General features: G+C 38.4%; 1 protein-coding gene across 5 annotated transcripts in view; it reads left to right on the top strand.

Annotated features, from left to right (window-relative positions):
- Positions 1-26967, top strand: part of pak5 (p21 protein (Cdc42/Rac)-activated kinase 5) — a 63510-nt gene extending 36543 nt beyond the window's left edge. For all 5 annotated transcript variants that reach the window (XM_053489365.1, XM_053489363.1, XM_053489362.1 and 2 more), the window contains 7 exons: positions 12390-13220; positions 17020-17505; positions 17982-18115; positions 21960-22086; positions 24011-24136; positions 24285-24419; positions 25444-26967. In XM_053489365.1, coding sequence (XP_053345340.1) covers positions 12390-13220; positions 17020-17505; positions 17982-18115; positions 21960-22086; positions 24011-24136; positions 24285-24419; positions 25444-25599 — 1995 coding nt within the window. In that variant the 3' untranslated portion in view covers positions 25600-26967. The remainder of the gene's footprint in view (positions 1-12389; positions 13221-17019; positions 17506-17981; positions 18116-21959; positions 22087-24010; positions 24137-24284; positions 24420-25443) is intronic.
- The last annotated feature ends 386 nt before the right edge of the window (positions 26968-27353 follow it).

Here is a 27353-nt window from a genome sequence, read left to right as displayed (position 1 = left end):
TAACAGCTGTCTTTATTAATGTTGGTACTTGTTGCAATATTGGTTTTGCCTTGGGCAGAGGAATGCATATAAGTTAAATTGTATATTTTATGTATTTCATGACTGATCTAAAAATAGAAACACATCATTAGTGGAATGTGGAGTTATTCAGATTTACCCGTGTTGACCCATATATAGAACAGATAACTTAAGTCCAAATGACTGTATTTACATTCACATGATCCATATAGTATGCCTGTGATTCCAAATATTTTTAGATTTATTTGCCTCTGAGGATACTAGATATTTGTTGAGTAAGCGCATTTTAACTTTTTCAAGCAACATCAAGACCACTTCCTTTAAACACAATCATTTGCATTGAATTACGACAAAAGACAATTTAAGCAAGGGACAGTTTAAAAAGAAAAAAAATTCTAATACAATAATATACTGTATGATTTAGAAGCAAGCAATTTAGAAGCAAACCTCAGATTTAATATGGTTTTTACTCTCTTTGTTCAGAGCACTTTGCATGCATATTTTATAATTTGGTATTATAATAACAACAACAACAATAATAATAATAATAATAATAATAATAATATTTACTATTATTATTATTTTTTTGTTAATTATTCTTTATAATAATAATTAACAGTTAATAATAAATTAACTTAATTAAATTAAATTCTAATTATTATAATTATAATTAAAACAACATTTATTATTATATATATTATAGACCTCGAATGGCATTTTCATTAATTTCCCTTTTTTTACAGCTCACAACAACTTTGTGACATGGGACATTGTGACATGTCAAGTTAAACTATCAGACAATGGCTTAATACAGCTCATTGTTCAGGCTAATATTGTGCAAAACTGTGTGCTTATGTGTACTGAAGGAATCATGCACATGTGAGTCACACCTCAGTTTAGGCAAAGTCCAACCAGCATGGGTAACTCTAAATTTCAGTATTAAACTCTATTGTACAATTCTATTATGAATATAGCCCATTAATTTATGCTTCTGTTTTTTAGATAAAATAGACAGGGCAGTGTGGGTGCTAATGTATGTCTCAGAATAATGTTTCTTAGAATGTTACTATAGATATTTGATTAATGACCAAAAAATGTCTTTTTGAGTTAAATTAGCTCAATCGAGTACAGTACACCTTTATGGATAATGCAATTCTGTCACTTTAAACAGTTTAAAATACCTCCTAAATCTGACTTATCACATCAAATCAGGTAGGAAGTCACATTTTCGGTATTTGAGTTATGCATATTTTCTGATTCCTAATTTATTTCCAGAATATTTAAATGAGGATTCTATGAAGTAGTAAGAAAGAGAGACTATCAGCCCCGTTTTGAGATGCTACAAGTTTTCCCTGCCACCCCTAAAAATAACTTTACCAGTGGAACAGTACTTTTAAAATATTTCTCAATTCTGTTTGAAGCATCAGGAACATAAGTTTTTTATCAATTGAGTTGAGCTGAAATTGAGGATTTGATTCTCACCCATGGCACACTATTGGCCGTAGCACAAAATTAACCTGTGTGACCTGATATGACGGGTCACAAAGACGTGTGCGTTTAAGAGTATTCTTATACCAAAATAATTTATGTAAAACTAATAAGTGTAAGAGTAGTATTTTTACAAGTGTTGATTTTATACATACTAGCTCTTTATTATAAATATAACACAGTTTTATTATCCGTACAGAAAATTGCACCAATTTGAGTGCACCTGAAACATAAATTACTAAACCAAAAAACTCCTTAAATGGACACACCTTAAATGGACACTCACATGCTGATTGACTCCAAGTACCAGCATGATTAGTGCAACATCGGAACATAGAGGCTTCTCTATAGTACAGTGTAGACAGATGAGCACTCATAGTTTGTGATTCAGTAATAGCAGGGCAACAGCATACATCACGTGATTAGAGGGAAATCTGATAGTTGGCCTCCGTTGAGTATCCACAGTATGGATGGGATGGCAGCTGCATGAGGTTACATATGATGCGAGCAGATGGAGCTAATGCATGTGAAAGAAGGAGAGCCAGTGCTAGAGTGAAAGAGAGAGAGAGAGAGAGAGAGAGAGAGGGAGAGAGGGAGAGGCATTGAAAAGCAGCAGGTGCAGAGGCTCTTGGCATGGGCCAGGCAGACGGAGCAGGGCCAGTTGTTTGGACCAGCTGAGGCTAAATCCAGAGGAAGTAGAAGGAAAGCCAAAGCCACACAGGTGTGTTGTTCATTGAGATCAGTGATTTCTCTCATTCTCTCTCTTTCTCTCTCTCACATACACACACTCACACACATGCACACTACTTTAGAGTAGTTTTCGAGTTTACTGTTGGTCACTTCGTCCCGCTATAGTTCATCTCTGCAAGTAATTATGCAGTGACATTAATGTGAAGGCCATAGCTGTTGAAGGCTCAAGTGTCAGGTTTGCAGAATAGGCAGTGTTTAAGCTCTGTCTCCAGAGAGGATAGGCTTATTTTAGGCAGTCTGTGTGTGTGTGTGTGTGTGTGTGTGTGTGTGTGTGTGTGTGTGTGTGTGTGTGTGTGTGTGTGTGAAAGAGAAAGAGAGAGAGCTCACAATTCTAGACGCAGTGTATGACATTCATTTCCTGGTCACTGGGTTAGTGTTCCTTCTCTTTGCTGACTGGCACTCAGTACTGTATGTGTCTTGCCTTATATAGCAGCACTTATATTTAACAGGGAAATGTCACTTAATCAATGAATTATACCCTGTCAGTGTCATGCTGGTCGTGTTCCTACTGTTTAGATCACAACACAGTAGAATTCTCATTTCTAATCATTTATATTCATCAGATTTTTTTTCTCTATGTTGCTGTTCCTATAGTCATACAGGGCTCCATATGGGGAATAAAATGTGCCTGATGTTTTATTTAGCAACTATTTTTTATCAATCTCTCATTTAAATAAAATCTAAAATCAATACTGTGATCTTTAATCCTGTGATAGAGTCCCTGTTCTCCTGTGTCTGCCTGTTTATCAGACCGTTTCATTGCCGTGCGTTTGTGAACGTTTCATGCATGTTCTCGTTATTGAACACAAGCCCTTCTGTACTATCACTTGCACTCCTGTAACCTCCTGCTCTTTCTACAATGAATTGCAGCACGACAGAAGAGATTGATTTAACATTTCATTTGTTAGTTTTTTCTGGTCAGTGTTAAGCATATTAATGTGATGTAACTTACTGTTGCTTGCTAGCTGGTCAAACTTAACTAATGTTAGGCAAGGACTTTATCTCACTCCAAGCTCATTCAAACCATGCTTCTGCAATATCAATACAGATATCAGTATCCGATAAATCCAACAAAGAGTAGGTAACTTACTTTCATTTAAACATAGATCCAGTTTAACCCTTAAAACTCAAGAGGTACAGATACGGGCTGGCAACTCAGCATAGATCAATGATTCTATTTTTTGTATATAAAAATATATGTATATATATTATGTCGTTGTTGGTGATCTTTCGGCTGCTCCCGGCAAGGGGTCGCCATAGCGGTATATCACGTCCCCACTACAACTTGGCACAGGTTTTACGCCAGATGCCCTTCCTGACGCAACCCTCCCATTTTAGGGCCCGGCACTGCATCCAGTGGCTGGGGTTTGGGCACTGGCTGGGAATTGAACCCGGGCCTTCTGCATGGTAGGCGAAACACCTACCACTGAGTATATATATATATATATGTATATTCACTGTGTGCAATTATATAAAAGCCATTCTGGTGTGTGTTAATAAGGAAGCTTCATACTTTAAACTGTGTATTTTGGTTTTGAGCTAGATCAAAAGTTATTATTATTTTTATAAAGGGTAGATTTTACCACTACCAGAATATGGGAATGCTGGGTTGAGGGTTCAATTCTGTGTGTATGGAGTTTGCATCTTCTCCCTGTGCTTGGTAGGTTTCCTCCCACAGTCCAAAAACATGCAGGGTTGGGTTAATTGGTGTTCCCAAATTGCCTGCAGTGTGTGTAGGATAACAGTAATCTCGATCACACTACACCATTGTTGCTCCTTTCCTTATTGCTTCCATTTCATTCCCAGTTTTATTTATATTTACTTTGGTGCTGCCTGAAACTCTTAGTCAGGCAAACATTGTAGAAAAAACTACACGCAGACGAACAGTTGAATGATCTCCTCTTATGCTTGCTTGATTTTACAGAATAAAATTATTGTCTATTTAGATTATATATATATATATATATATATATATATATATATATATATATATATATATATATAATATGTGTATATATATATATATATATATATATATATATATATATATATATATATAATCTAAATAGACAATAATTAACAGATTAACTATAGAAAGATGCAGTATTGATTTACTGATATATATTTACATAGCACAATAAGAAATTAAACCAGGTTGTGTTATGAGATCAAATTAGAGTAGATTGGTGGTGATTAGTATTTCTTATATGATGAAGAGTAAATATAAACAGTCAGCTTTACTCATTCTTTCTGTTCCCCAAAATCACAGCACAGTGTCTCGGTTCATCTTTCGAAGATAACCAAAAAACTCCTAATGTTTCCATTCAAGTGGAATAACAAGTATAATTACATACATTCATCATATCACCACTTCCATCACGCGACCTTTATGGAATCTTTCACCCTTGTGCTGCATTTGATTGATGTGCCGCTGTCTTTGAAAGCTGTGCAGCTTGTCGTGTGTGTGCATGCTGTCGCTGCAGTTTGCCTGTCACTGCGAGTGTGTGGAGCAGCACGAGCATCGTGACTCAGGAAAAAAAACAAGCTCACGTCAAAGTACTCAGCATGTCATTAATAGGACTTGAGCAGCCCCAAGTGCTGAACAGGAGTATCAGTTTATCTATGTGTGTTATCAGCCTAAATCACATTGGGGAGGATGTGAAATAAAGCTCTAGATTGCTTTTGAAGGTATAGCACACTTAAGATTATTTAAGATTATATTAATAAATGTTATAAATAAATAAATGTTTCTCCTCATCAACCTCTATCATTACTCTTTCTCAGAAATTGTTCTATCAGTCATATATGTGATGAATAAAAATATGTATCTTCATATGTTATACTTCTTTAGTGCTGCACAGATAATGGCATAGAAAAAAAAGAGGGATTTGAAAGAGGGATTTCAGAAACAAATAAACACACGAGACGGGATATAAAGTAGTTGTCTTCATGCAACTTCTTCTACTGCTATTGTTTGTTTTATTCTATTAGTTTAAAAAAAATGGTATGTTTAATAGGTAAATATTGTTGTTTAAAATTAAAATCTATAATAATTTGATGTATTTTTTTTAACAAATTATGCAGCTCTATTGTTCTCCATATTTTATTTACTTTATTCATGCCTCTAGGGTCAGGGTTTGATTCCTGCCTCGGGTCTGTGTGTGGACTTTGCATGTTCTTCTCCACGTGCTCCGGGTTTCTCCAGTTTCCTCCCAAAGCACAAAGACATGCAGAGTGTAATTGATGTGTGTGTGTGTGTGTGTGTGTGTGTGGGTTCCCTGTGATCGATTAGCACCCTGTCCACGGTGTACCCAGCCTCGTGCCGTTAAGTCTCCTGGGATAAGCTTCAGGCCCACCTGACCCTGTGCACAAGATAAGATAAATGAATACATAAATATTATTTACTGATGATGCAGTTTGTGTATAATAATAAATTGGTTAGTAGATAGGTGCCATCTGCTGGCCAGTATAAGTGTTGCAGAAATTGGATGGGTGCCTCACATCCTGTAATCCCTTATTTGGTAATTTAATAATGTATGGCTAACTGTTTAAACTGGACCTGTTTAGAGAAAAGGCTGTTTAATTAATGTCTGCATGAGGGTGACTTAGTGCTTAGTTAACTCATGGTATGTTGGTGAGTTAATTCATTAAATTATGTCTGACTGAAAGGATCAGAAAGCACAGAGCCCAAATAGTTTGTCAGGCATTTTCTTATTATTATCGTTATTTATATGCAGATCTGCTACACTAAAAACTTACATAAACATAACCCAATAAAACTGACAAACTTGGCAGATAATATGTTGCGATGATGATAAAAATGATAGAATAATAATTAAAATTATGACTTCACAATACTTACAATGGGAATATACAGTACTTGTCTATCATCTAAAGTTGATTTATAAATTATTGTTGTTTTTTATAATAGCAGTTCTACAAACAAATTTGTCTGCTTGACTAAATTCTTTGAATGAACATGAAGTGTGAGTGGCAAGTTGGCTGTTTCATTTCCTCCAGCACTTAATTACACTCCCACCTGTTCATCCACACACTCCCTCTATCAGAGGAATCCATGAACATTACAACATTAACACTGATGTTGTTGTGCGCATTAGGGATTTATCTACACCAAAATTCGTCAGCCATCAGGTATTTATTTCATGATTAATGATCAGAACAAAGTAGGCTGCAACCTGTTCTGTGAAAAAAAATTTAAGAGGACGAGCTACAGCACCTTCTACAAATACAGATAAGTTTAAAAGGAGAAGTAAGCATCAGACCGATCAGCCAATCATTTATCAGGTCGAAAGCTGAGATATCCCAAATTGCCCGTTGTGTGTGTACCCTGTGATGGATTGGCACCCTGTCCAGGTGCTCCCTGCCTTGTGCCCAAAGTCTTGCTCCAGGCCTCCCATGACACTGTACAGAATAAGCAGGTATACAATGGCCAAAAGTTTTGAAATTGACACAAATATTAATTTTGAAGTCTGAAGACTAAAGTCTGCTGCTTTAGTGTTTTTAAATCTTTTTGTAAGATGTTACTATGGCATTCTAATGTATAAATACAAGCATTTGATAAGTGTCATAGGCTTTTATTGACAATGACATTATGTTGATGACATCAGTCCTGTGTCATGCCAACAGTAAAGCACCCTGAGACCATTCATGTGTGGGGTTACGTCTTAGCCATGGGAGTGGGCTCACTCACAATTTTGTCTAAGAACACAGCCACGAATAAAGAATGGTACCAAAACATCCCCCAAGAGCAACTTCTCCCAACCATCTAAGAGTTGGGTGATGTACAATGCTTTTCCAGCAGAATCTTGATGTAGTTGTCGTTGTCATTGTGTTATGCTTGTAATTATACTTCAGTATACCATAGTAACATCTGACAAGAAGATTTTAAAAACACTGAAGCAGCAGACTTTGTGAAAATTAATATTTGTCATTCTCAAAACTGTAGAATGACGGCTGTAGAAGATGAATGAATGAATGAATGAATAAGAATGAGGCAATGATGATTGTAATCCCAGTGACTTTTTTCTTGTGAAGGGCTGGTTTAAATATTTTAGAGTCTGCTGAGCTCTAGGGAATTTTACACACAACAGTGTAGTTTTTGTGTTTTATGAGGTATAAAAATAGGAAATCATCCAGCGAGCAGGAGTTCTGTTGCCATTGATGATCAGAATTAGGCTGGTTTGAGCTGACAGGACGGCTACTGTAATATACATCACCACTTAACAACAGCAGAAAAGTCACATGGGGTCCACTCCGGCCGGCCGGCCAGCAAGAGGAATACGAGGACACTCTTGGCCCAGGTTCGCTAAAAACAATTTGGTGGGTTTCATTTTAACCTTTAACTGTCTAGATTTGAGACTGCCCCCCTAAAAACCCTGGTTCTATTCCTATTTCTTATTTTTCTTACTGTTAACTTTGACTGCTGTGTTTTTAATTCATTTAGGCCTCAAGACCACTGGATCCTACAACTACTGATATGTAAGAGCCATTCTGTACTCCCACTGCTGTATGGGTCGGGGCCATACCTGTGCTGCTGGCCCTAATTTGCTGTTGCAGTTTTTCTGTCATAAACTACACAGTGCTGCATGAGTTACACTCCTCCTGGAGTACGGCAGTACGGTATTCACTAGATGAGAATTTGATGTATTGCTCCGGCGAGCCATCTTAGATGTCACACTTCAGAGGGTTTTAAAGACTGACCTTTAAAGGTTCCTTATTTCAACACATCATTAAATTTGAATCTAATAATCTCCCTGTGCAAATGTCAAACTCTGATTCACACAAATCACTTGTGTTGTGTTGTCATGTCTTTGAACAATGGGTTTTGCTGAGCTAGTAATGCTGTGAGAAAGAGATCTCTTAATGCAATGAGAGTTCTTCACCATAAGGGGGAGCCAGAGTTCTGTTTGGAAGCTGGCACTTTTAGACAGTTTTGGCTTCAAAGGTAATGAACCAGGGTAGACACAGTCAGAGAGAACATAGCTCAAAAACTCATTCTGGGAAACCTTTATTACCAGGTCCCAGGTCAGAAACATCACTTGTGGGAATCAGCTTTTTCTTTCTTTATAGCTTTCAGGTTGGCTTAGAGATTAATTTTATATCAGTATACTGTATAAATAGGTATTAAAATTATTATAACAAATATTCTACATGAAAATGATATACAGTAATCACAATTAATCTCTGAACTGCTTTTAGCATACACTAGTGTGCATTAGAAAATGGAAAAGAAAATCAATTCTGTTATGTATTGCGATTCTTTTGTCTGGCAATTCACATATCTCCAAACTCCAAAATCTATTTTTTTATTATTATTATTTTTTATTCAGGTAGGTTTGCATTTAAGATGGCAAAATGTTGCCATTCCTCTATAATCCTACAGGTGGCGTGCTCTACGCGCTTTATTTTTTGGCATGCAGCACTGTATTCTGTGTGATAAGATAATAAATTATTCAATAGGTTTGTTTAGAATTGTAACAGAATTGTAACCGCTTCTTCCCATCGTTCATATTAGTCTTGTATGTTTCTGTGTACATGTATGCTGGAGAAAAAAATTATTTTGATGGGAATGATGTTTTAATTCTGCTTCCTAACATGTAGGTATTGAGTATGTGTACTAGTCAGGTTTGTTTAGGGCTGGTTTTGATTGTTTACCGGACTGGCTTTTGTGGCATAGACCTGGCAAATCCGGTTTCAGGGATGTTAAATAGAATAGATTATAACAGACTATAACTTCAGGTTTCCTGTATTTGTAGTTTCCATATTCTTGGCTTTGGAGTTGATGGAGTCATGTGCAGTCGGACTTTATGGGGCTTGAGATAATGTCCCCATTTTTACTGCTATTACATGATGACATTTTTGTGAACATTGCTTCTGGATATGCTGTTTTTTTTGTTTTGTTTTTCAGAATAGGTCAGTTTTTCAATTGTGTCTTAAATCAGAGTTCAAATCGTTTGGAATAAAGTTGGAACTAGCCGTATTACTACAGGACCTAGCCAGATGGCTGACCAGAACTAGATATACAGTTAATTCTAGGGAAAGAAATCGAGTTGAATTGATACTAAATACGTCATAATTTTAAAAGATATCCACTCAAATTGATCTCAGTGACACTGCAAGTGCTTCAGCGTGAGTCTAGTTAAACTTTGGAATACATTTACACTGTACTCGTGTTCCATGTGACAGACATCACAGCTGGTGTAAACAACAAGAAAATGGATAGCAGCTAAAACCTATGGTAATGTACTTATCCATCCATCCATCTAGGAACCTCTGTAGTCCAACTAGGGACCGTGGGGGCCAGTGGTGATAATTGTATTTATTACCATTTTTTCGACTGTGGTAGAGCCAGTCAACATTCACACACGTTCAAACAGTACAGGCTGTTTGGGTCATGTCTTTGAACTGCAGGAGGAAACTAAGTACCCAAAGGAAACCCATCAAGCACGGGGAGAGCACGGAAACTCCATGCACTTAGACCTGAGGCGGTAATCAAACCCATACCCTGGGGGTGACCAGTAACCCACCGTGACACCAATGTACTTGCATCTTAATTTCTGAACAATCCCTTTAACCTGTCACAATTTTTCTGGAGTTAATTTATTCTCACTGGACTCCTCATCAGTAGTTGACTGTTTATTCTAAAACAGCGCCATGAGGTAAATATTGTGGTATGAAAGCCCTTAGTTAAAGAATTTGACTTATTTAACATAGAATTCTTTTTGACTTGCACGCCGTCCTCATCTATGGGTTTCATCTGAGTGTTTTGTTGAGCTCTGCAAGAGGCAGTGTCATTAATTACACACACACACACACACACACACACACTCTCTCTCTCTCTTCATTACATTCAAGGTTAATCCCTTGCTTATCTTCTGGTGAGCCTATTCTTCCCCACACTCCTCCTCCACCTGTTCACTGCTCTCATGTTCCCTCATTTCGTTCCCTCACTTACCTTGAGACGACAGTGGTGTCGGGGCCGGGAGTGGATCTATTACACCTTATCACAGCAGGGCAGGCCAGAGACAGAGCCCAGGTGAAATATGGCTCCTGTCACAGCAGCAAGCGGAGGAAACGAGTACAGTGCTGAATTTAACACTCTCACAAAACAACCAGAGAGAGGGAGAGAGAGAGAGAGGGAGAGAGAGAATGTGGAAGTTGTACTTGGTACTCCAGTATTATCAGACACCTAATTCAAACGAATGGGCAGTTTTCCAAAACCTAGTTTGATTCTGGAGCTTGACATTGATTTGGCACACAATTAACCTCACTTCACCTCCTCCCTTTGCCTTTCTCTCTCCATCACACACACTCACACACACATACTCTCTCCTTCTTTTTCCTCCCCTTTTGTGCCTCTCCATGCTTATTGATTTTCACTCCAGGTCCTAGTTTATTTTCTCTTCAGTAATAAACACTCCATCATCTCGGTCTTGGCAAGAGATGAATTAAGCAGAAAATGTCTAATTCATGTTCATATTTGTTTGACATAATTCTTAATGGCTTTTATGGAACCTGCTAGGCAGGCTCAAGGGAAAAAAAAACAACCTTATAGGATATTTCTGCCCAAAACTGCTGATTAACATTTATTAATTTTTATGTAAAAATATCTCATTTCTAACAGAACATGGTTTAACGCAATATAAGTCAGCGATTTAACCTTTGCTTCACAGCAAATTCACAAGTGTGATCTGTTATTAAGAAAAATCATCCTATTATTGGCGTTAATAGAAATCTAATTAATATAAAGTAGCCAGAGCAGCGGTGATGGATGGGCTATGCTGATGAGGTTCTTTTCTGAGACAGAAATGTTGTTGTGGTCTACTGCTGTAGTCCACTGACACTGTTCCTAGTATAATGTGAGTTTTGTGTTGATCTGAAGCCTTAGGCTTGGGTTGGTGTGTGTGACCCCATCTTTTAGTGACAACTGCATTATAGAGATGGATAGGACATGGTTTAATGACACCACTGTGATGTGACTGTCCTGTCCTGGAGATTTATAAACTCCTGCCATGAAATCAACACTTGGAGCATATCAGGCATGTAGGCTGAGTTACAGCAGTCAATACATATTTAATAGATCCTCTGTTGCAATTATTTGTCCATCCGCTGATATGCTTCTGGATGTTCCTAAAGCACAGATTGTTATTACTGTATAGAACGTTGTACTTATATATTTACACAACAGCACGTACTGTATGTTGCGTTATCTGCACTTTTATTTCCGTTCAAAATGTTAAAAGGAAAAACCCCCCCATACACTATATGACTGTGTGGTGATGTTGTTGGATAAGATTCCCGAGGGAACTTGCTGGGCTCAATGACGTTTCCCCTATACTTAGATTATGTGTGTTCAATGGGTTGGTACTCCATCAGTTCCGCTTGACCAACATCCGCCACCAGGGTTCTGATGCCTAGGCTTGCACTACAGAGGTGCTTTTGCAGGATGTTATGCTAAAATGAAACCACTACCTCAGGTAATTGCAAAGCGATTTTAATAGTACTGATAGCTAATACAAATGTTACAGAGCTCTAAGAGTGAGGAATGTCCATTTGGACCTGCTGAAAGGTTTTTAGGTAGAAGGATTGTAATATTTGCAATAGTGTCCATGTTAGTGTCATTTAAACAGGTAAAGGCACAGGATAAAACTGACTGGTTTCCACAGCCTCAATGTTGACTCATGCAAACGTTATATTATATCTTATGTAGTCAATCTGTGGTTGCCATTTCGTACACATTTTAAAAAGAGAGTGGGAAAAAAGGAGCTTAGTATGAGTCACAGCATAGCTGTGAAATGCTGTTAGGTATGGGTGGAATGGGATGAGCTGAGACTCCATTTGTTTAGATGAAGGCTGTTTTGCTCAATGCTGCGTGTGCCAAATTCTGAGATTACTATAGCATGTTCTTGTCAGACTCCCACTGATATTTATGGTAATCATTTTCTGGGTCAAATCGCAACAAGCACCCTGTAGTGCTGTATGATGAAATTCTTTTCACCATATGAAGACAAAAGCATCTGTCCTTCTGTCAATGTAGTGGTCACTGCATCATCAAAGCCCAGGGATTAATCTATTGCCTCGCTTGCTCTTTCCAACTTTTTTTTTCTCTTTAGACCATTGTGAGGGGCAGCAAACCACCCAAAGATGCTTCCATCAATGGACTCCTCGAAGAGTTTGACAACATTTCTGTGACACGCTCCAATTCCCTGCGCAAAGAGAGCCCACCAGGAGCCCACCAGTCCAGTTCAGTTAAGCAGCTGTCCATAGCCTCTGCTAACGCCAGCAGCAGCGGTCCAGAGGAGAACGGGTTCAGCCACTACTTTGCCCGATATTCCTGCGATCTGGACAGCAGCAGGGACTTTCCACTGGAGAGGGACAAAGGTAGTTACGATGGAGAGTGGGCGGTGGGGCGCCACTACCGCTTCTCTCTCAAACAGAACGGCCACACCATTCGCAGCCCTTTCTACCCAGATGCCATGCCTCAAAAGTCCTCTGAATATGCCAAAATGCCACCAGATTACCACGCCTACTTAGAGAGCAAGGTCCGTCTGTCCACAGATGAAATGGCTGCAGGTACCAGTAGGAACTATTACAGGGCCTCTCTGGGAGGATCCAGTCAGGATTATCGGGAACAGCCATTGGGGACACCATCACGGGCCTCCCTACACAGTGAGCAGATCAACTACCCAGATGGTGACTGGGGCGGAGGAATTTATACCGCAGCGCTTAGGGATGACTACGAAAAGAGGCCAAAGTCATCATATATCTGTCAGACAAGCCCCCAGCCAGCCATTCGGCAGCGTTCCAGATCAGGCTCTGGCTTACAGGAGCCCAGTCTGCCCTATGGCATCAGTGCCTTCAAGGCTGCACCGCATGGGTCCTACAGCTCCTATACTTACCCTCGTCTTTCTGAAAACACATCTGTCTCCCAGATCATTGGCAAGGTAACGCATGCGCTCTACATGCCTTCCTTATAGACCTCAGATTGTTAAATACAGGTTTTGCATTAAAATGCAATCGAGTTTAGATGACGGTAAGTATTGAAAACATTGACACAAATAATTATTATTTATTAATATAATTTTTTTTTATACATCATCAGAATGAATCAGAAATGTTCAGGGGGTTGTTCATAATATCGTTTTGAAACATTTGTTTAGTTTTAATAATGTACATTTTTTTATTCTTCTTCTACTTCAATTGAGCCTTTGAGGAGATGATAAGGACCGCCTTAAAGGGCCTCCAGTATTTTGTGATGAAATGTTCAGTCTGTCAGGCTTTTTCTATTGCATCTGTTTTTTTTTTCCATAACTCTAGTTACATAGATTAGAGATTACAACTAAAGTTGCTGCCCCGTTTTTGAGACCGCATGATAAGTCAGTCTCACGCTTCCCCTTCGCTCTGATGGTTTTGCCCAAAGCACTGCAGATAGTCAAATCATATCCACAGTCCCAATGTCCTTTACTATACTGACTTGGTGATGGATTTCATGTCACTGCTTAATCTACTTGGGAGCTGAGTTGCCATAGACACACAATTACTTTTAGTAGAGCGGTGCTGAAATCAATTAATGGAACACCAGTAGTCTCAGAGATAACAGCAATTCATCTGAGAAACAGCAGAATGCTTGGGATGCTTTATACACATACAACTGCGCTTTGTACTATAGATAGCTGTAATTGAATGTGTCCCTTAAGAAAGAGTAAGATGCCTGTGTTGGTGTATTATTATAATTATTATTGTTGTTGTTGTTGTCTTGATTGTCATCTTGCTGATTTCTTTAAGCATCTCCTGAAGAATAAAAAAAACAGTCTGTTATAGTGCCTTTCTCTTTTGTGCTCCCTTGACTACAGAATAGTGTTTTAAAATGCTTCAGTGCATACTAAGAGATTAGTAATATTTTAATAGCTTTTTATTGTGTTTTTAGATCTACATAACTGACCAAAATGGTACATTTATTCATTTGGGACTCACTTTTATCAAAATTATTTGAAATGAAAAAGCATTTAAGAATTAGAATAGAGGGCACTCAAGGATCTTGTTAATTTTTAGGATCGTCCAGTTACTAGCTCAAAAGCGTCTCATCCAGTGTGTATTCCCACCTCACACATGGTGTTCCAGAGATGTGCTATAAATCCATCCTAACCCTAAGCAGGATAATGTAGTTACTAATGATGAATGAACTCAAGTGGATCCGTCCCCAGACAACACACACGTCCCAAGCAGACTTCACAGTAAAGCAACTGCTCACTTCACTGTCAACAAACCAGAGTAATCAGTGCGAGTGCGGGAAGATCCAAACACTGCACTTTTACCAACTCTATTCACAGAGGGCTTGGCTAATTAAAGGTTTTAACCTAGTTTAAAATTTAAAGTTTTTAAGCTAGACTTAAACAAAGAGAAAGCTCTTTAAGAAAAAGCTCTGCCCCCTGCTGAAGTTGTCATTATAAGAGGTACAGACAAGCATCCTGCAGCCTTTGATTGAAGTAGGTGTGGTGGATCAACAGTTTACTCAGGTACCATGGTGCTAGACCCTTTATTGCTTATTATTTTTAAATCAATGCAATATTTCAGTGGGGGGCAAAGCAGTTTGGATAAGGTAGGGCTCATATCTTGTGGCTTTAAGGAGGATTCTGTATTCTAGGCTAACTGGTACTGTAAGACTATACGGTGTTACAGTAGTCCAACTTAGAGGTGACAAAAGCATGAACTAGTCATTTAGCATCATGTAATGACAATATCTCACTTATCATGGCAATATTTCTGAGATAAAAGAATGCTATCCTAATAATATTATCAACTGACCATGTTGATAAATGATTATCAACATGAGATTCAAATGAAAAACACAAGTCAATAATAACACAAAGGCCTTTTATTGCTGCATACTGTATGATGAGACAGAAAGGCCATCCATAGTTACTGTGTGATCAGGAAGCTTTCTAGCTGCGTCATTTTTCGCACTGTTGGCATTTTCAATGGCCAAGAGAACAGTTCATGCACAGCTTTTGAGATATTTTACAAAGAAGATAACTGAAGGTATGATACACATGCACAAATCCTCTCAGTGGAGACACGATGAAAACGAAGAATTGAGTTTAACACTGGAGTTTTAGAAATGACTGACAGCTTTAATGATCATAAAAGACGAGTTCTTTATCCAATTTGTGTAATTTCATTCTCAATTTAAAGAACAGGCTTTGTTTTTTCATTAGACTTTGTGACCCACATGCTTGGGTGCGAAGGGGTCAAAATTGTTTTTTAAATGCCATAATAGTAATTTGATGATTTGTGTGCATGTGTGTGTGTGTGTGTGTGTGAAAGAGAGAGAGACTAGTGCGTATTCATACAAAACTACATAACTATTAAATTTAATAATTTCTTTACTAATGTCTAGATTTTTATCGTACTTTTATAATCCTCCCCAGATGAAAGCCATGGAAAGGATGAAATGATAATTTTGACAATTGCATGTTTAAATTCATGTGTTTTGCTGGTTTCAAGTTGATTTAATTAAGCCTATATTTTGTTAATATAACTGTTTGATATACCAGAGATATACACAATCATTTTATATGGTTAGTTATAGTCCAATAAATACTTGACCACACCATCAGCCTTAAATTTTTTGCTTTTTTTACAATTCCTTAAACTACATTTTCTTATTTCCTTTCTCCAGGTTTATCAGATAACTAGAAAAAAACAATCAGTTCTTTTCAGACAGCTTAGACAGTTGATGTTTTCCTGCTGAGGTGGACCACAGTTTAAAACACACACACACACACACACACACACACAAACACACTGGGGGGCTCGTTGTGACAGACTGACGTTGTGGCACAGTCGTTTTTTTTGCAGCCTTTGCATAAAAACGGCCCGTGCGATGTTCCACCACAGAATTCAATTTCACAGTCCAGTTGGGCTGTTGATTATACTGCCAAATTCAGATTAATGTGCATTTAACGAACATGGGTGAGGAGAGCCCTGGCTGACAGCCAGCCGGCGAATGATTGCTGCACCATATGAGGGGGTCTCGGGGCTCCTCCATCCCGAGGGCGTATCAGCACAATGTGATTGGCTAAATGGCCATAATTACCCACCGTAGCGGGATTCTCGTCAGGCGTCTTAAAGGAGTCTCCCTTCCATGTCCTTGTAAATGGCTTTTTCAGGAGTGGGGTTATCACATTTAATGTAATTTAATTTCTTGCCCATCCTGACAATGCTGACACCAGGAAAAAATCTTGTGGGATTTATTTGTGTGTGTGTGTGTGTGTGTGTATGTGTGTGTCATTTATACTGTATGTACTGTAGTGTGATAAATATTAGAAAAATTAGCTTCTGCGTAACAACTAATGTACTGTAGTATTTATTCAGTCAGAGTCACATGACATCTTTGGGAAGAAATTAAGATGTTTTCATATATCATTTATTGGAATAATTATTGAGTACATATAGACATTACAAAAAAAGTATTTATTAATCATAAATTAATTATATTAATTATAAAAAAAATTCTAAAAATTATTAATGTCTAATAATTAAAATTCCAGATGCATTTACAGTAGGTAGCAGACAGAACTGAAATACTTCTGTATGCTTTGAAGTTTTTTTACTTATTCTGTTGTTCTGCCCTGTTTACTGTTTCCATAAATCCTTTTGCTTTTGCTTTGTCCTTAATATTTACAAAGCATCATTCTTGTGATATCTGTAAACTGAAATTTTATTATGTGCCTGTGTAAACAGGGTGAGTATGACAGGATGTCACGGGACGGGAGCCCGCATGTGCCAGGAGCAGAGACGTACCCACGTGGGCCCTTTAAACTACCTCAGAGCCATGCCAAGATGGGCTATCCACCGAGCTTTCAGTACCCACCACCTTTCCACTACAAGCCGTCGCCATACCACCACCCTCCATCTCAGCCCAGTCCTACATACACCCCTCAGGGGGCTCACTCCCGACCCACCTCACCCTACATTCCCCCTGGATACTGGGGCTCAGCCTGCGAGCCTCCACCACCCTCACGTGTCTCTCATGAGCAGTTCCGAGCTGCACTGCAGCTTGTTGTAAACCCGGGTGACCCCCGTGAGTACTTGGACAACTTCCTAAAGATTGGCGAGGGCTCCACAGGCATAGTGTGCATCGCCACGGAGAAGCACAGCGGCAAGCAGGTGGCCGTCAAAAAGATGGACCTTAGAAAACAGCAGCGGCGCGAGCTGCTCTTTAATGAGGTGAGGGAGCATGGCATAAAAAACATCTAACTTAAGGCATGAATCAGTGAGAAAGCGGTGCAGTTGATCAGGCCAGGCTTTGGTATGAACAGGCTTTAGTGGTTGAAAGAGACAAGAGGGGAAATGAGGAGGCTGCTAAGGTTGTTACATGAACAAATGTTTTAATTGTACTGTATTTTTAGTTTTTTTGCAGCCTAATTTTACATTAAATCTACTGAAAAAATTAGGAGGGGCTCAAGACTTTTGCAAAGTATTGTATGCTCCTCAAATGTTCTATATTTATATCTTCTAAGATTCTAGTGAAGATTCAGAAATATGTTACCTTTCTCAAACTTTCTGCATTTTACATTGTAGAATAATCAATTAAATTGTGAAAGATTATATTTGTAAATCATGATTAGATCGAGAGACAAAACCATATCTGCTTTAATTGTGCATCCTTTTGGTGTGTGAACATGTCGGTGTGTATGCTGCAGGTAGTGATTATGAGGGACTACCACCATGAAAACGTGGTGGACATGTATAACAGCTACCTGGTTGGAGATGAGCTCTGGGTGGTGATGGAGTTCCTGGAAGGCGGGGCTTTAACCGATATTGTCACACACACAAGGTAATGATGGACAACAATGAGGGCATGGTCTAACTATAGAAATTAGTTTTATAAAACTGGTTGTACTATATGCCTTCAAACAGTTTTTAACTGAGTATGCATTTCATACTGGTTAGGAAAGTCCCATCACACCCACTGTACTAGATTTTGTCCCAGTTGATTGCTTTCAGATTTAACTTTTCCAGTTTAAACATGTATTCAAGTTGTATTTGAATCACTATTCACTTGCTGAATATTTAAACAGTGATTAAAATCATCATTTTTGAGGGGTGTTCAAGTCAAAAAGGGACTTTTAATGAAATTACATGTAAAATAAGCCATAAAAATGACTGACATGTACAGAAGACTTTAAGCACAGTATGGTGATGGGTCTCTTAGCCGCAGTAAAACTTTTGAATGGTCCAAACATTTTAAAGTAGGCAATAACTCTGGGAGTTATTGCCAATTCCTTGTATAGTCTTAACTATTATTTGCCATATATTTGCCATCATTGCCATATGTTTGGGCCATTAATGGAATTTCCGTGAGGCCAGCATTTCAGACGTGAAGCAGGCTCCAGCGTACTGAGAAAATGTTTTGCCTTGATTGTGTCCGAGCACTAGCGAAACGCTGGGATAAGTGCACTAGTGTAGCAGGTTATTATAGAGAGAAATAATAGGAGTTTTTACTCTCATAACTGTGTCCTGTTATCCTGCTCAATAAAAAAAAAATCTTAGTTTGACTTGAACGTCCCTTGTGGTTCAAACAATTTGTAAAGCATGATAAAATTCTTCTATTATTATAAGAAAACTGGAAGTTTGTCTGAAAACCTGCGTTTAGTCATGTGACAAGAGATCATTATAATATTTAAGTTCAAATGGGACAGCTTTAAGTAATGCTGGATGGGACAAAGGTGTAGCAGGTAAAGTAATATTTTCATGTCTTTAGGGTTCAATCCAAACATGCTGCTAGGCGGCGTGGCTGTGCTAACTTGCCCATTGTTAGGAATACACCTAAGTGTAGCACTTTAGATTATGAAACTTTTTGCTATAAAACATATTGGTATAATTAAGTTGCACATTTTTACACGAAACTGAATATTTCCGAAGTCTGCTTTTGCTGAGTTTGTGTTTTAAACAGCCTGCGTGTTTACGCCCACTTGAAGTGTATTCATAATTACAGTCATTGGCAGCGTACATCAGCCTCGCGTGGCACGGTATTGGGATCTAAATTGCATGCTTTCAGAAGGGTGGGCGCCCCTCGTCGGCGTGAAGTCCTGAGATCACTAGCAGACACTTCATTAGTCATAGAGGAGGTGTGAGCTCAGCTGCTTTCACTTTAAAGTCCCTTTGTTTCAATGCATCATGTGCTGTTTGACTTGGTAATGGAAAGCTGTGGGGAGAAAAGCCTGTTGTTTCTGTGAGTGTAATGCTAATATGTACTTTTTTTCACACTGAGTGAGAGAGGCTGTGTTAACAAAGTGCCTAAAGAGAAAGAGATATGAGCCTGCAATCTTTATTACAGTGAGTAGTATGAAGCACATCAGGTTTCTCTGCATTGACGGTTCCATGGTCCATGTGCATTGGTTCTGGAGTGAGCTTTTTACGCTCATGGTGGATCCATTCAGGGTTCACGGTGCTATTCCATTACATTCTGGGTTTATATGGGAAAAAAAAATGGCATTTAAATGGTAATGGAAGTGCATTTTACATCTGATGGCTGTGACCACAGGGAAGCACTCTGCGTTTTTCTTCCTATTCGGAGGTGTGCTGCTCTTTCCAGCTGTTTTTTTTTTCTGCTCGGTTTGCTAGCGCTGCCAAGATAGAGTGCGCATTGCCAAACTGCGTGACTGTGTAGGATGTTCAAACAGCACCCAGATACCAATTAAACCCCGGCTGAAATGAAACTCGTGACGGAGGTAGATTTTGCACAGGTGGGAGAAACATTTAAATGTGCGTGTGTATGTGTGTTTGAACCAGAGAGCTGAGAATTTGGTACATTTTAATCTTCTGTAGGAGCTGGTTTCGGTTTTTATACACTAATGATTAAGCTTTGTCCTTGACAATACATTCGCCTACAGATATGGTCACATTCGTAGCAGGAAATTTAATTATACACACACACACACACACACACACACATATTGCATCTATAGATCATCAGACCCCTCATCTATGGTAGGGTTGGGGGGGGGGGCGGATTTCTTCAAAGTGTGGGGGCGTCGACAAACAAATGGTACAACAAAAGGTTCCCCTCGAGTGCAAAGTGAAGGCTGTGGGCAGGGAGGAGAAGTGAATAAGGGAGCCGCCCCGACAGCTGGCCCTCATGTTCAGGCTCTTACAGCCGATATGCTGCTCAATCAGACGTGCTGCTTCTGAGCAACCGCTGCCTGAACAGGACTGCTATTGTCCTGGTGATATTATTTTGCTGCTGTACATGTGCTGTTAATGATAAGGTTTGATAAACACAGTGTTTCCAGCAGGTGTGTGTGTGTGTGTGTGTGTGTGTGTGGGTGTGTTGACATCCTCTGTAGCATAACAATTCTTAGTACAAGCTTCTGTTTGTTAACCCTTTATGGGTTAGGGGCTTGGTAATACCTGGTCTGGGAAATAATATCCAGGCTCTCTTGGATAATTCTGTTTATTTTATTTGTTTTTAAAGATTTCCAAATCTGGTAGTGAGCTTTAATATTTGTCAGAGATTTCATCAGTGAGTACGCTGAGTGCTAGTTACTCATCTGAATGCTAAGCAGTAAATGTATCCATTAATCTGGATTCTGGTTGGGAATAGGAGAGATGGGAAATGGAAGACCAGGAGTTACCATATTATTATGACAGGGGCTGATTTTTATTGCGATTTTTATTGCGATTCTGTTAGTATCGCAATTTTATTATTAATATTAATTATAGTATTGTATTTTTTTTGTATTTAATTTTTATACGTCGTCAGTTGTCATTGTCATTTTGTATTCCTTTTTACACGTATTTATGATTATATAATGATGTATGTTATTATATTTTATGTATTATATGCTTTGTGTTGTTCTTATATATGCCGATTAGCCACAACATTATGACCACATGCCTAATATTAAGTAGGACCCACTTTTGCCACTATAACAGTGATGCACTGTGTGTTCTCCCACCTTTTCATCACACCTTCTCCTCTATATTGATCTACATTAGTGCATCTATTGGATTGGACTACACGGCCCAGCCTTCACTCCCCATGTGCATCAGTGAGCCCTGGCTACCCATAACCCTGTCGCCAGTTCACCGGTTTTCCTTTCTTAGGTTACTTTTGGTAGGTCCTGATTACTGCAGATTAGGAACATCAACAAGACCTGCAGTTTTGGAGTTGGGCTTACTCAGTTCTCTAGCCATAACAATTTGTCCCTTGCTCAAGTCACTTAAATCCTTATGCTTGTCCATTTTTTCCTGCTTTCAACTTATTAACTTCAGGAAAAAAAGATTCACTTGCTGCCTAAGATATTCCACCCACTTCCAGCTGCCAATGTAATGAGATATTGAAAATGGAGCTGCTGTGAGAAGGGACAAATTGTAATGGCTAAGTGGGTCAGAGCATCTCCAAAACTGCAGTTCTTGTAGGATGTTCCCATGGTGCAGTGGTCAGGACATACAAATAGTGATTCAAAGAAGGAAAACCAGTGAACTGGCATGGGAGGCCAAGGCCCTACAGTATATTAGGTGGGTGGTCATAATGTTATAGCTGATCAGTGTGTGTGTGTGTGGTTGTATATATAGCTATATATTTGCTATATTGCTTCAATTCGTATCAGGTTGTTTTTGCCTCCTGTGAAAGTGGTGTATTATATGGAAACTCATGGTGCTTATCTTTCTGGCAGGATGAATGAAGAGCAGATTGCCACGGTGTGTTTGTCGGTATTGAAAGCCCTCTCATATCTCCACACGCAGGGGGTCATCCACAGAGACATTAAGAGCGACTCCATCCTCCTCACGAGTGATGGCAGGGTGAGTTTATGTTTTTCTCTCGGATTGTACCTCGATCTCAGCACTGACTCTACAATACTGTACCATATTACTACTACTACTTTATTTATAAAGCATATTTAAAAAAAAAAGTTGACCAAAGTGCTATACAGATTCGAAAATAGCTGCACACACAGTAAAAAAATCAGATCGTCATTAAGAATAATAAGGACACAGACCTAAATGCAACATTAGTCGAAGACAAAAACAATTACAAGAAGTAAAGCATAAAAAAATGGAAATCCTGAGATCTCTTCCTGTATAGTATAATTATTTTATTGATTTTTGTCAGATAATGATGATATAATTAGCAGCACGATGGCTTAATGGTTAGCACTGTCATACCTCCAGGTCATGGGATCGATTCCCATGTCGGGTCTGTGTGCATGGAGTTTGCATGTTCTCCCCGTGCTTGGTGGGTTTCCTCCGGGTTCACTGGTTTCCTTCCACAGTCCAAAAACATGCAGATTAGGCTAATTGGTGTTTCCAAATTAACCTTAGTATGTAAATGTGCATGTGAGTGTTGACCAGAGGTTCTACCACGGTCGTACAAATAGGAATAAATACAGTGGTCACCCTTGGCCTCAACAGTCCCTAGTTGGACTACAGAAGGTTCTAGAAGGATGGATAGATGGATGATATAATTCCATCTCAAACAACATACTCTGTTGTAGGATTCTATATAGAACCTTTAAGGTTCCCACAGAGGGAGCAACCCATCTGTTTTTTTGTAGAGGGTCTATAGGCGTTTTATAGGAGTGTAATGTTAAATGGTTTGAGAAACCCCCGTTGTCCCCGTTGGGCAGTGAGATTGTATGTATAATTTATGGAAGACTCAGTAAAAGCTAGAAGTGTTTGTTTTCTGTCTTTTCAGTGTCTTTACAAACTCCTGCTTAGAGATAAAGGAAAAGTAATCTAGACTAATTAGCAACTAATGTAATTATGAGTAATTAAATCTCATCACCTATCTCCTAATTAGGTGAAAGGACAGAAATTAATTAGTAATTATGTTCTAATTAGCTGTGAATTCTGTCCTATACCTGACCTTATTATAAGAATGTACTCTCTAAACATTCTTCATAAATTTGAGCATTTTATGTTTGCATTTAATTGTAAAGTATCTGTATGAGTTAATATTTGTATATATGTTTGTATTCAGATTTACATTGGATGTGTGTTTGTGACAGTGGGCGTTGTTTCTTGGGGAGGAAAAACTACAGATGAAAATAGTAATAGAACATTAGTTAATTCTGTTCATTTCTTCAGCTATTTCATTGTGGAAGCTCCTGGAAACATCATTGTCCTTTCCAAACTGAGAATCTGAGAAACTGTTGGCAGCAGTATCCACCTAATAATATTTCATTGTTATGACTTTAATCATTTTATATCAGAATCTACTTCTGAATCTGGGATACAGTGCTGAAATCCTTTAGGCTGCATTTCATTTTAATGCATGAATAATTTTCCTATTAATAGCAAGATGGTCTTTTAATAACAATGGAGAAGGCAAACATTGAGAAAAAAAAAGATGAAATGCATATTAAATATTTATGGAAATATTTGAAAATGATTTAGATGATTAATTTGTGGAGAATCCAGCAGAGATATGTGGACTGCATGGGTTATAAGGATTGGCCGCTCTATAGACAAAACAATATTTCTCAAAGGAATTTTGTCGTTCTCCAAGTCTCTGAGCTTTATTCTTACACTCTTAGCTGGAATGAAAAATGAAGGTTTGAAAGCAAAACCCTCCCACATTCACTGTGACCATTTTTGTCGCATCTTGTATAAATCTTCCTGGCAGGCTTTCTAAGAAACACAAACACACACACACACACCCATTTATATTTATAATTATCTACATGTATTATAGTTAAAGCTGTTTCATCTTCTTCCCACTTTTTAGATAAAGCTGTCTGACTTTGGCTTTTGTGCTCAAGTTTCAAAAGATGTGCCTAAGCGAAAGTCCTTGGTTGGCACGCCATACTGGATGGCACCTGAGGTCATCTCCCGGCTCCCATACGGCACTGAGGTAATTAGTGATGAAAAAATTCTCGGTTTGTTTCTCATACATCTGTGATACATTTTTGTTTAAGATTAATCCTGAAGAAATAACAGCCATACATCGAATACTAGTTTATAATGACACTACATGTCTAATTTTTGTCCTGCTGTTCTAGGTTGATATTTGGTCTCTAGGGATCATGGTAATTGAGATGGTGGATGGGGAACCACCCTATTTCAACGAGCCCCCACTGCAGGCCATGAGGAGAATCCGAGACAACCTTCCACCTCGGCTAAAAGAAACGCACAAGGTTCGCGCAGAGCCTTAATGCTAAATAGAGTACTAGGAAAGAATGTACTACAGGTGTTTTATTAGAACATGCAGACTAAAAGCTGAAGAGAAGTAAATTAAACTGGTGGTGGTCATCATTGATTTGACATAATGCAGAAATAAATGCACTCAATGCATCCTAACCCTAACCCCAACCCTGCTTCTATAATAAAAGAATAGAGAAAAGGTACATATTTTAATATTTATTTAATGGTTGGACTTGAGTTTAGAGGATAATATACTGTAGTAACTGGGAAGTTTAAGTTCCAGCCAGTGCTATTGTATTTTTTTGTAAGAGGAGTCTATTACGTTGAGTTACAGTACCAGTTAAAAGTTTTTATTTATTTTTTACATTCTAGACCAATACTGACCAATACGAAACTATTTGGTAATTAAGTAACACCAACAACAACAGTCAGCTGTTATTTTAAGATATGAAGGTCAGCTGTTCTGGAATAGTTCTTGTATAATTATGTATAATGGGGCAAAGACATAGTTTTCCTTCATACGTTTGGAGAACGTTTTTTTTTACTGGTGTGTGTACACCATTTTTTTAATTCATTTTTCAATCTGTATATATTTGCATTTAAGGTAGTAGATATCCTGCCATACTGTATACTGTGTATCTTAACATTGTATATATCCTAACTGTTGCAGTTCCTCTATAGTCTTACACTTTAAACTATTCACACATTTTAACATAAACAATTATTTACTGGTGTGTGTACAATATACACCCATGTTTAAATAAATGTTTAGGACAGAAAATAGTGTAGGTTTACTTTGTAAAACTACAAATACAGGACACTGTCTTAGCACTGGTAAAGTGTGCAGAGTTCTAACGAAATCTAGAAAAGAAAAAATTAAATCGGGATATTTATAAAATCATGATACTCACAGAATCACAAATACAAATTGAATCAGCTCCTAGATATTGTGATAATAATGTACATTATCGGCATATCCCTCATCATTTCTATTCCTGTGTGTCACTGCTTTCTCAGGTATCATCTGTGCTCAGATCCTTCTTGGACCTGATGTTGGTGAGAGAACCTTCACAGCGGGCAACAGCGCAGGAGCTTCTGCAGCATCCATTCCTCAAGCTCTCAGGCCCTCCCTCGTGCATCGTCCCTCTGATGAGGCACTACCGCCATCGCTGACCAACACATGCAGTACACTACTACTTAACCAGTCATATGTAACCTGTGGAAAAACCACAATGACACTTGTAACCGTACATAGTTTAGATAACATGAACAAGAAAGCTATCTATTAATATAATATAAAATAAATGAATGAGCACCCCACTTAAGTGAATTTTGTGGCCATTAGTAGTGCTGCTGATTCAGTGGTGGATGTCTGAGTCTTTGCAGTAGCTAATGGCACAGCTAGTGACCAGTCTGTGGGAGTGATGTGTGTGCTATGTGTCCTGCCTCCCTCTGTTGAGAGTTGTACTGTCGTAGCTGCAGTCTTGAGTTCAGGCAGTGGGAAGCAGCAGTGACCCTGATAAGCTGAGCGACTGATGAGAGACAGGCAAAGCAGCAGCCTCTGGTCCTGAATGCAAAAGCACTAATAATGTTTTTCTTCCAGGAGATAAGAAGGTCCACGAACCAGATTTGAATGTCTGTAAAGGACATAAGGCTGTTACACTACTGAGGGACGAGCATCTCCTTTTTCACGTCTCATCACACTAACAATGAAAGTGTATTTTAGAGGACTTGTAAGATTTCTCTGTACAGTTTTGATAATCTTCAGTATTTTGTGGTGATGTAACCATTGTGATATGAGCAGTATTGAATAGAATTAAAAAGTTTCTGCAAAAGATCTTTCCTACTGTTTATAATCCATTTTTTGACTAAAACTGTAGATTTCCTTACTAAACACACCCTTAGCTGTCAAAGAAACCTGACTATATTTATTTACCCTACATTTATAGACAGAACTTCCAGTGTGTGTGTGTGTGTGTGTGGAGAGAGGTATTGCCAGAATTTTGTATGCGGTTTTAAAGTATTATTTATTTTTGAACTGAAGTTTTACTTTCGAGTAGTGTGGCCTTTTTGCTTTTTGTTCCCATTTTGAACACATATAAAGAGCGATGTTGGCTATATCATGCAAGCAGGCTGTATCAGACGAGCAATAATCACCACAGTTACTTCATCATTCTCCATGCACATCTTATAATGTAACACATTATTAAGATCTTTCTTTTTAACTCACACAATGCTACTACCTTTAAGAATTTATGCTCATCCAAGAAGTAGTCACTTAAATCTTAGCAATACTTCCATGCTTGACAATTTTTATTTCCTTACGGATCTTTCCTCTAAGTGGCACATGGTGTCTGTGACTCAGCCTGCAATCCTGTTTCTATTCCCATTACTCACTGTGATCTGTAAATATATACAGTGTGTCTGCTTCTGGCAAAACCTGATGAATGGACAGACTTGAATGAGTATATCTAACTGTTGTGCCGCTTTGTACAGTGATCTTGCATGTGTGTCATTAGTAAAAATGGTTTCAATAAAAAAAAGTGGAAATCAAATATCTGCAGCATTCTTTAAAGCAATATTTAAATGACGTGTTCAAATCAGGTCTAGCGTGTCAGTACTATGGAGTGTGCCAAGCAGAGATATATTTAAAAGTGCTTTAAATGGTCGGAAAATAATGTAAAAATTAGCTTTAGACATGTGTAAATGTGAATTTACACTCTCACTCACTCATCATCTATGCCGCTTTATCCTGTATTCAGGGGGCCTGGAGCCTATTTCAGGAGACAATCCGGGGTACACCCTGGACAAGAGGCCAATCCATCACATGCTCATTCACACACTACGGGCAATTTGGGAACGCCAATTAGCCTAATCTGCCTGTCTTTGGATTGTGGGACGAAACCAACCAAGCACAGGGAGAACAT

Source organism: Clarias gariepinus, chromosome 27 (genome assembly GCF_024256425.1).
Source record: "Clarias gariepinus isolate MV-2021 ecotype Netherlands chromosome 27, CGAR_prim_01v2, whole genome shotgun sequence".
In the NCBI taxonomy this organism is placed as follows: domain Eukaryota; kingdom Metazoa; phylum Chordata; class Actinopteri; order Siluriformes; family Clariidae; genus Clarias; species Clarias gariepinus.
This window is presented reverse-complemented; position numbering and strand designations above follow the sequence as displayed.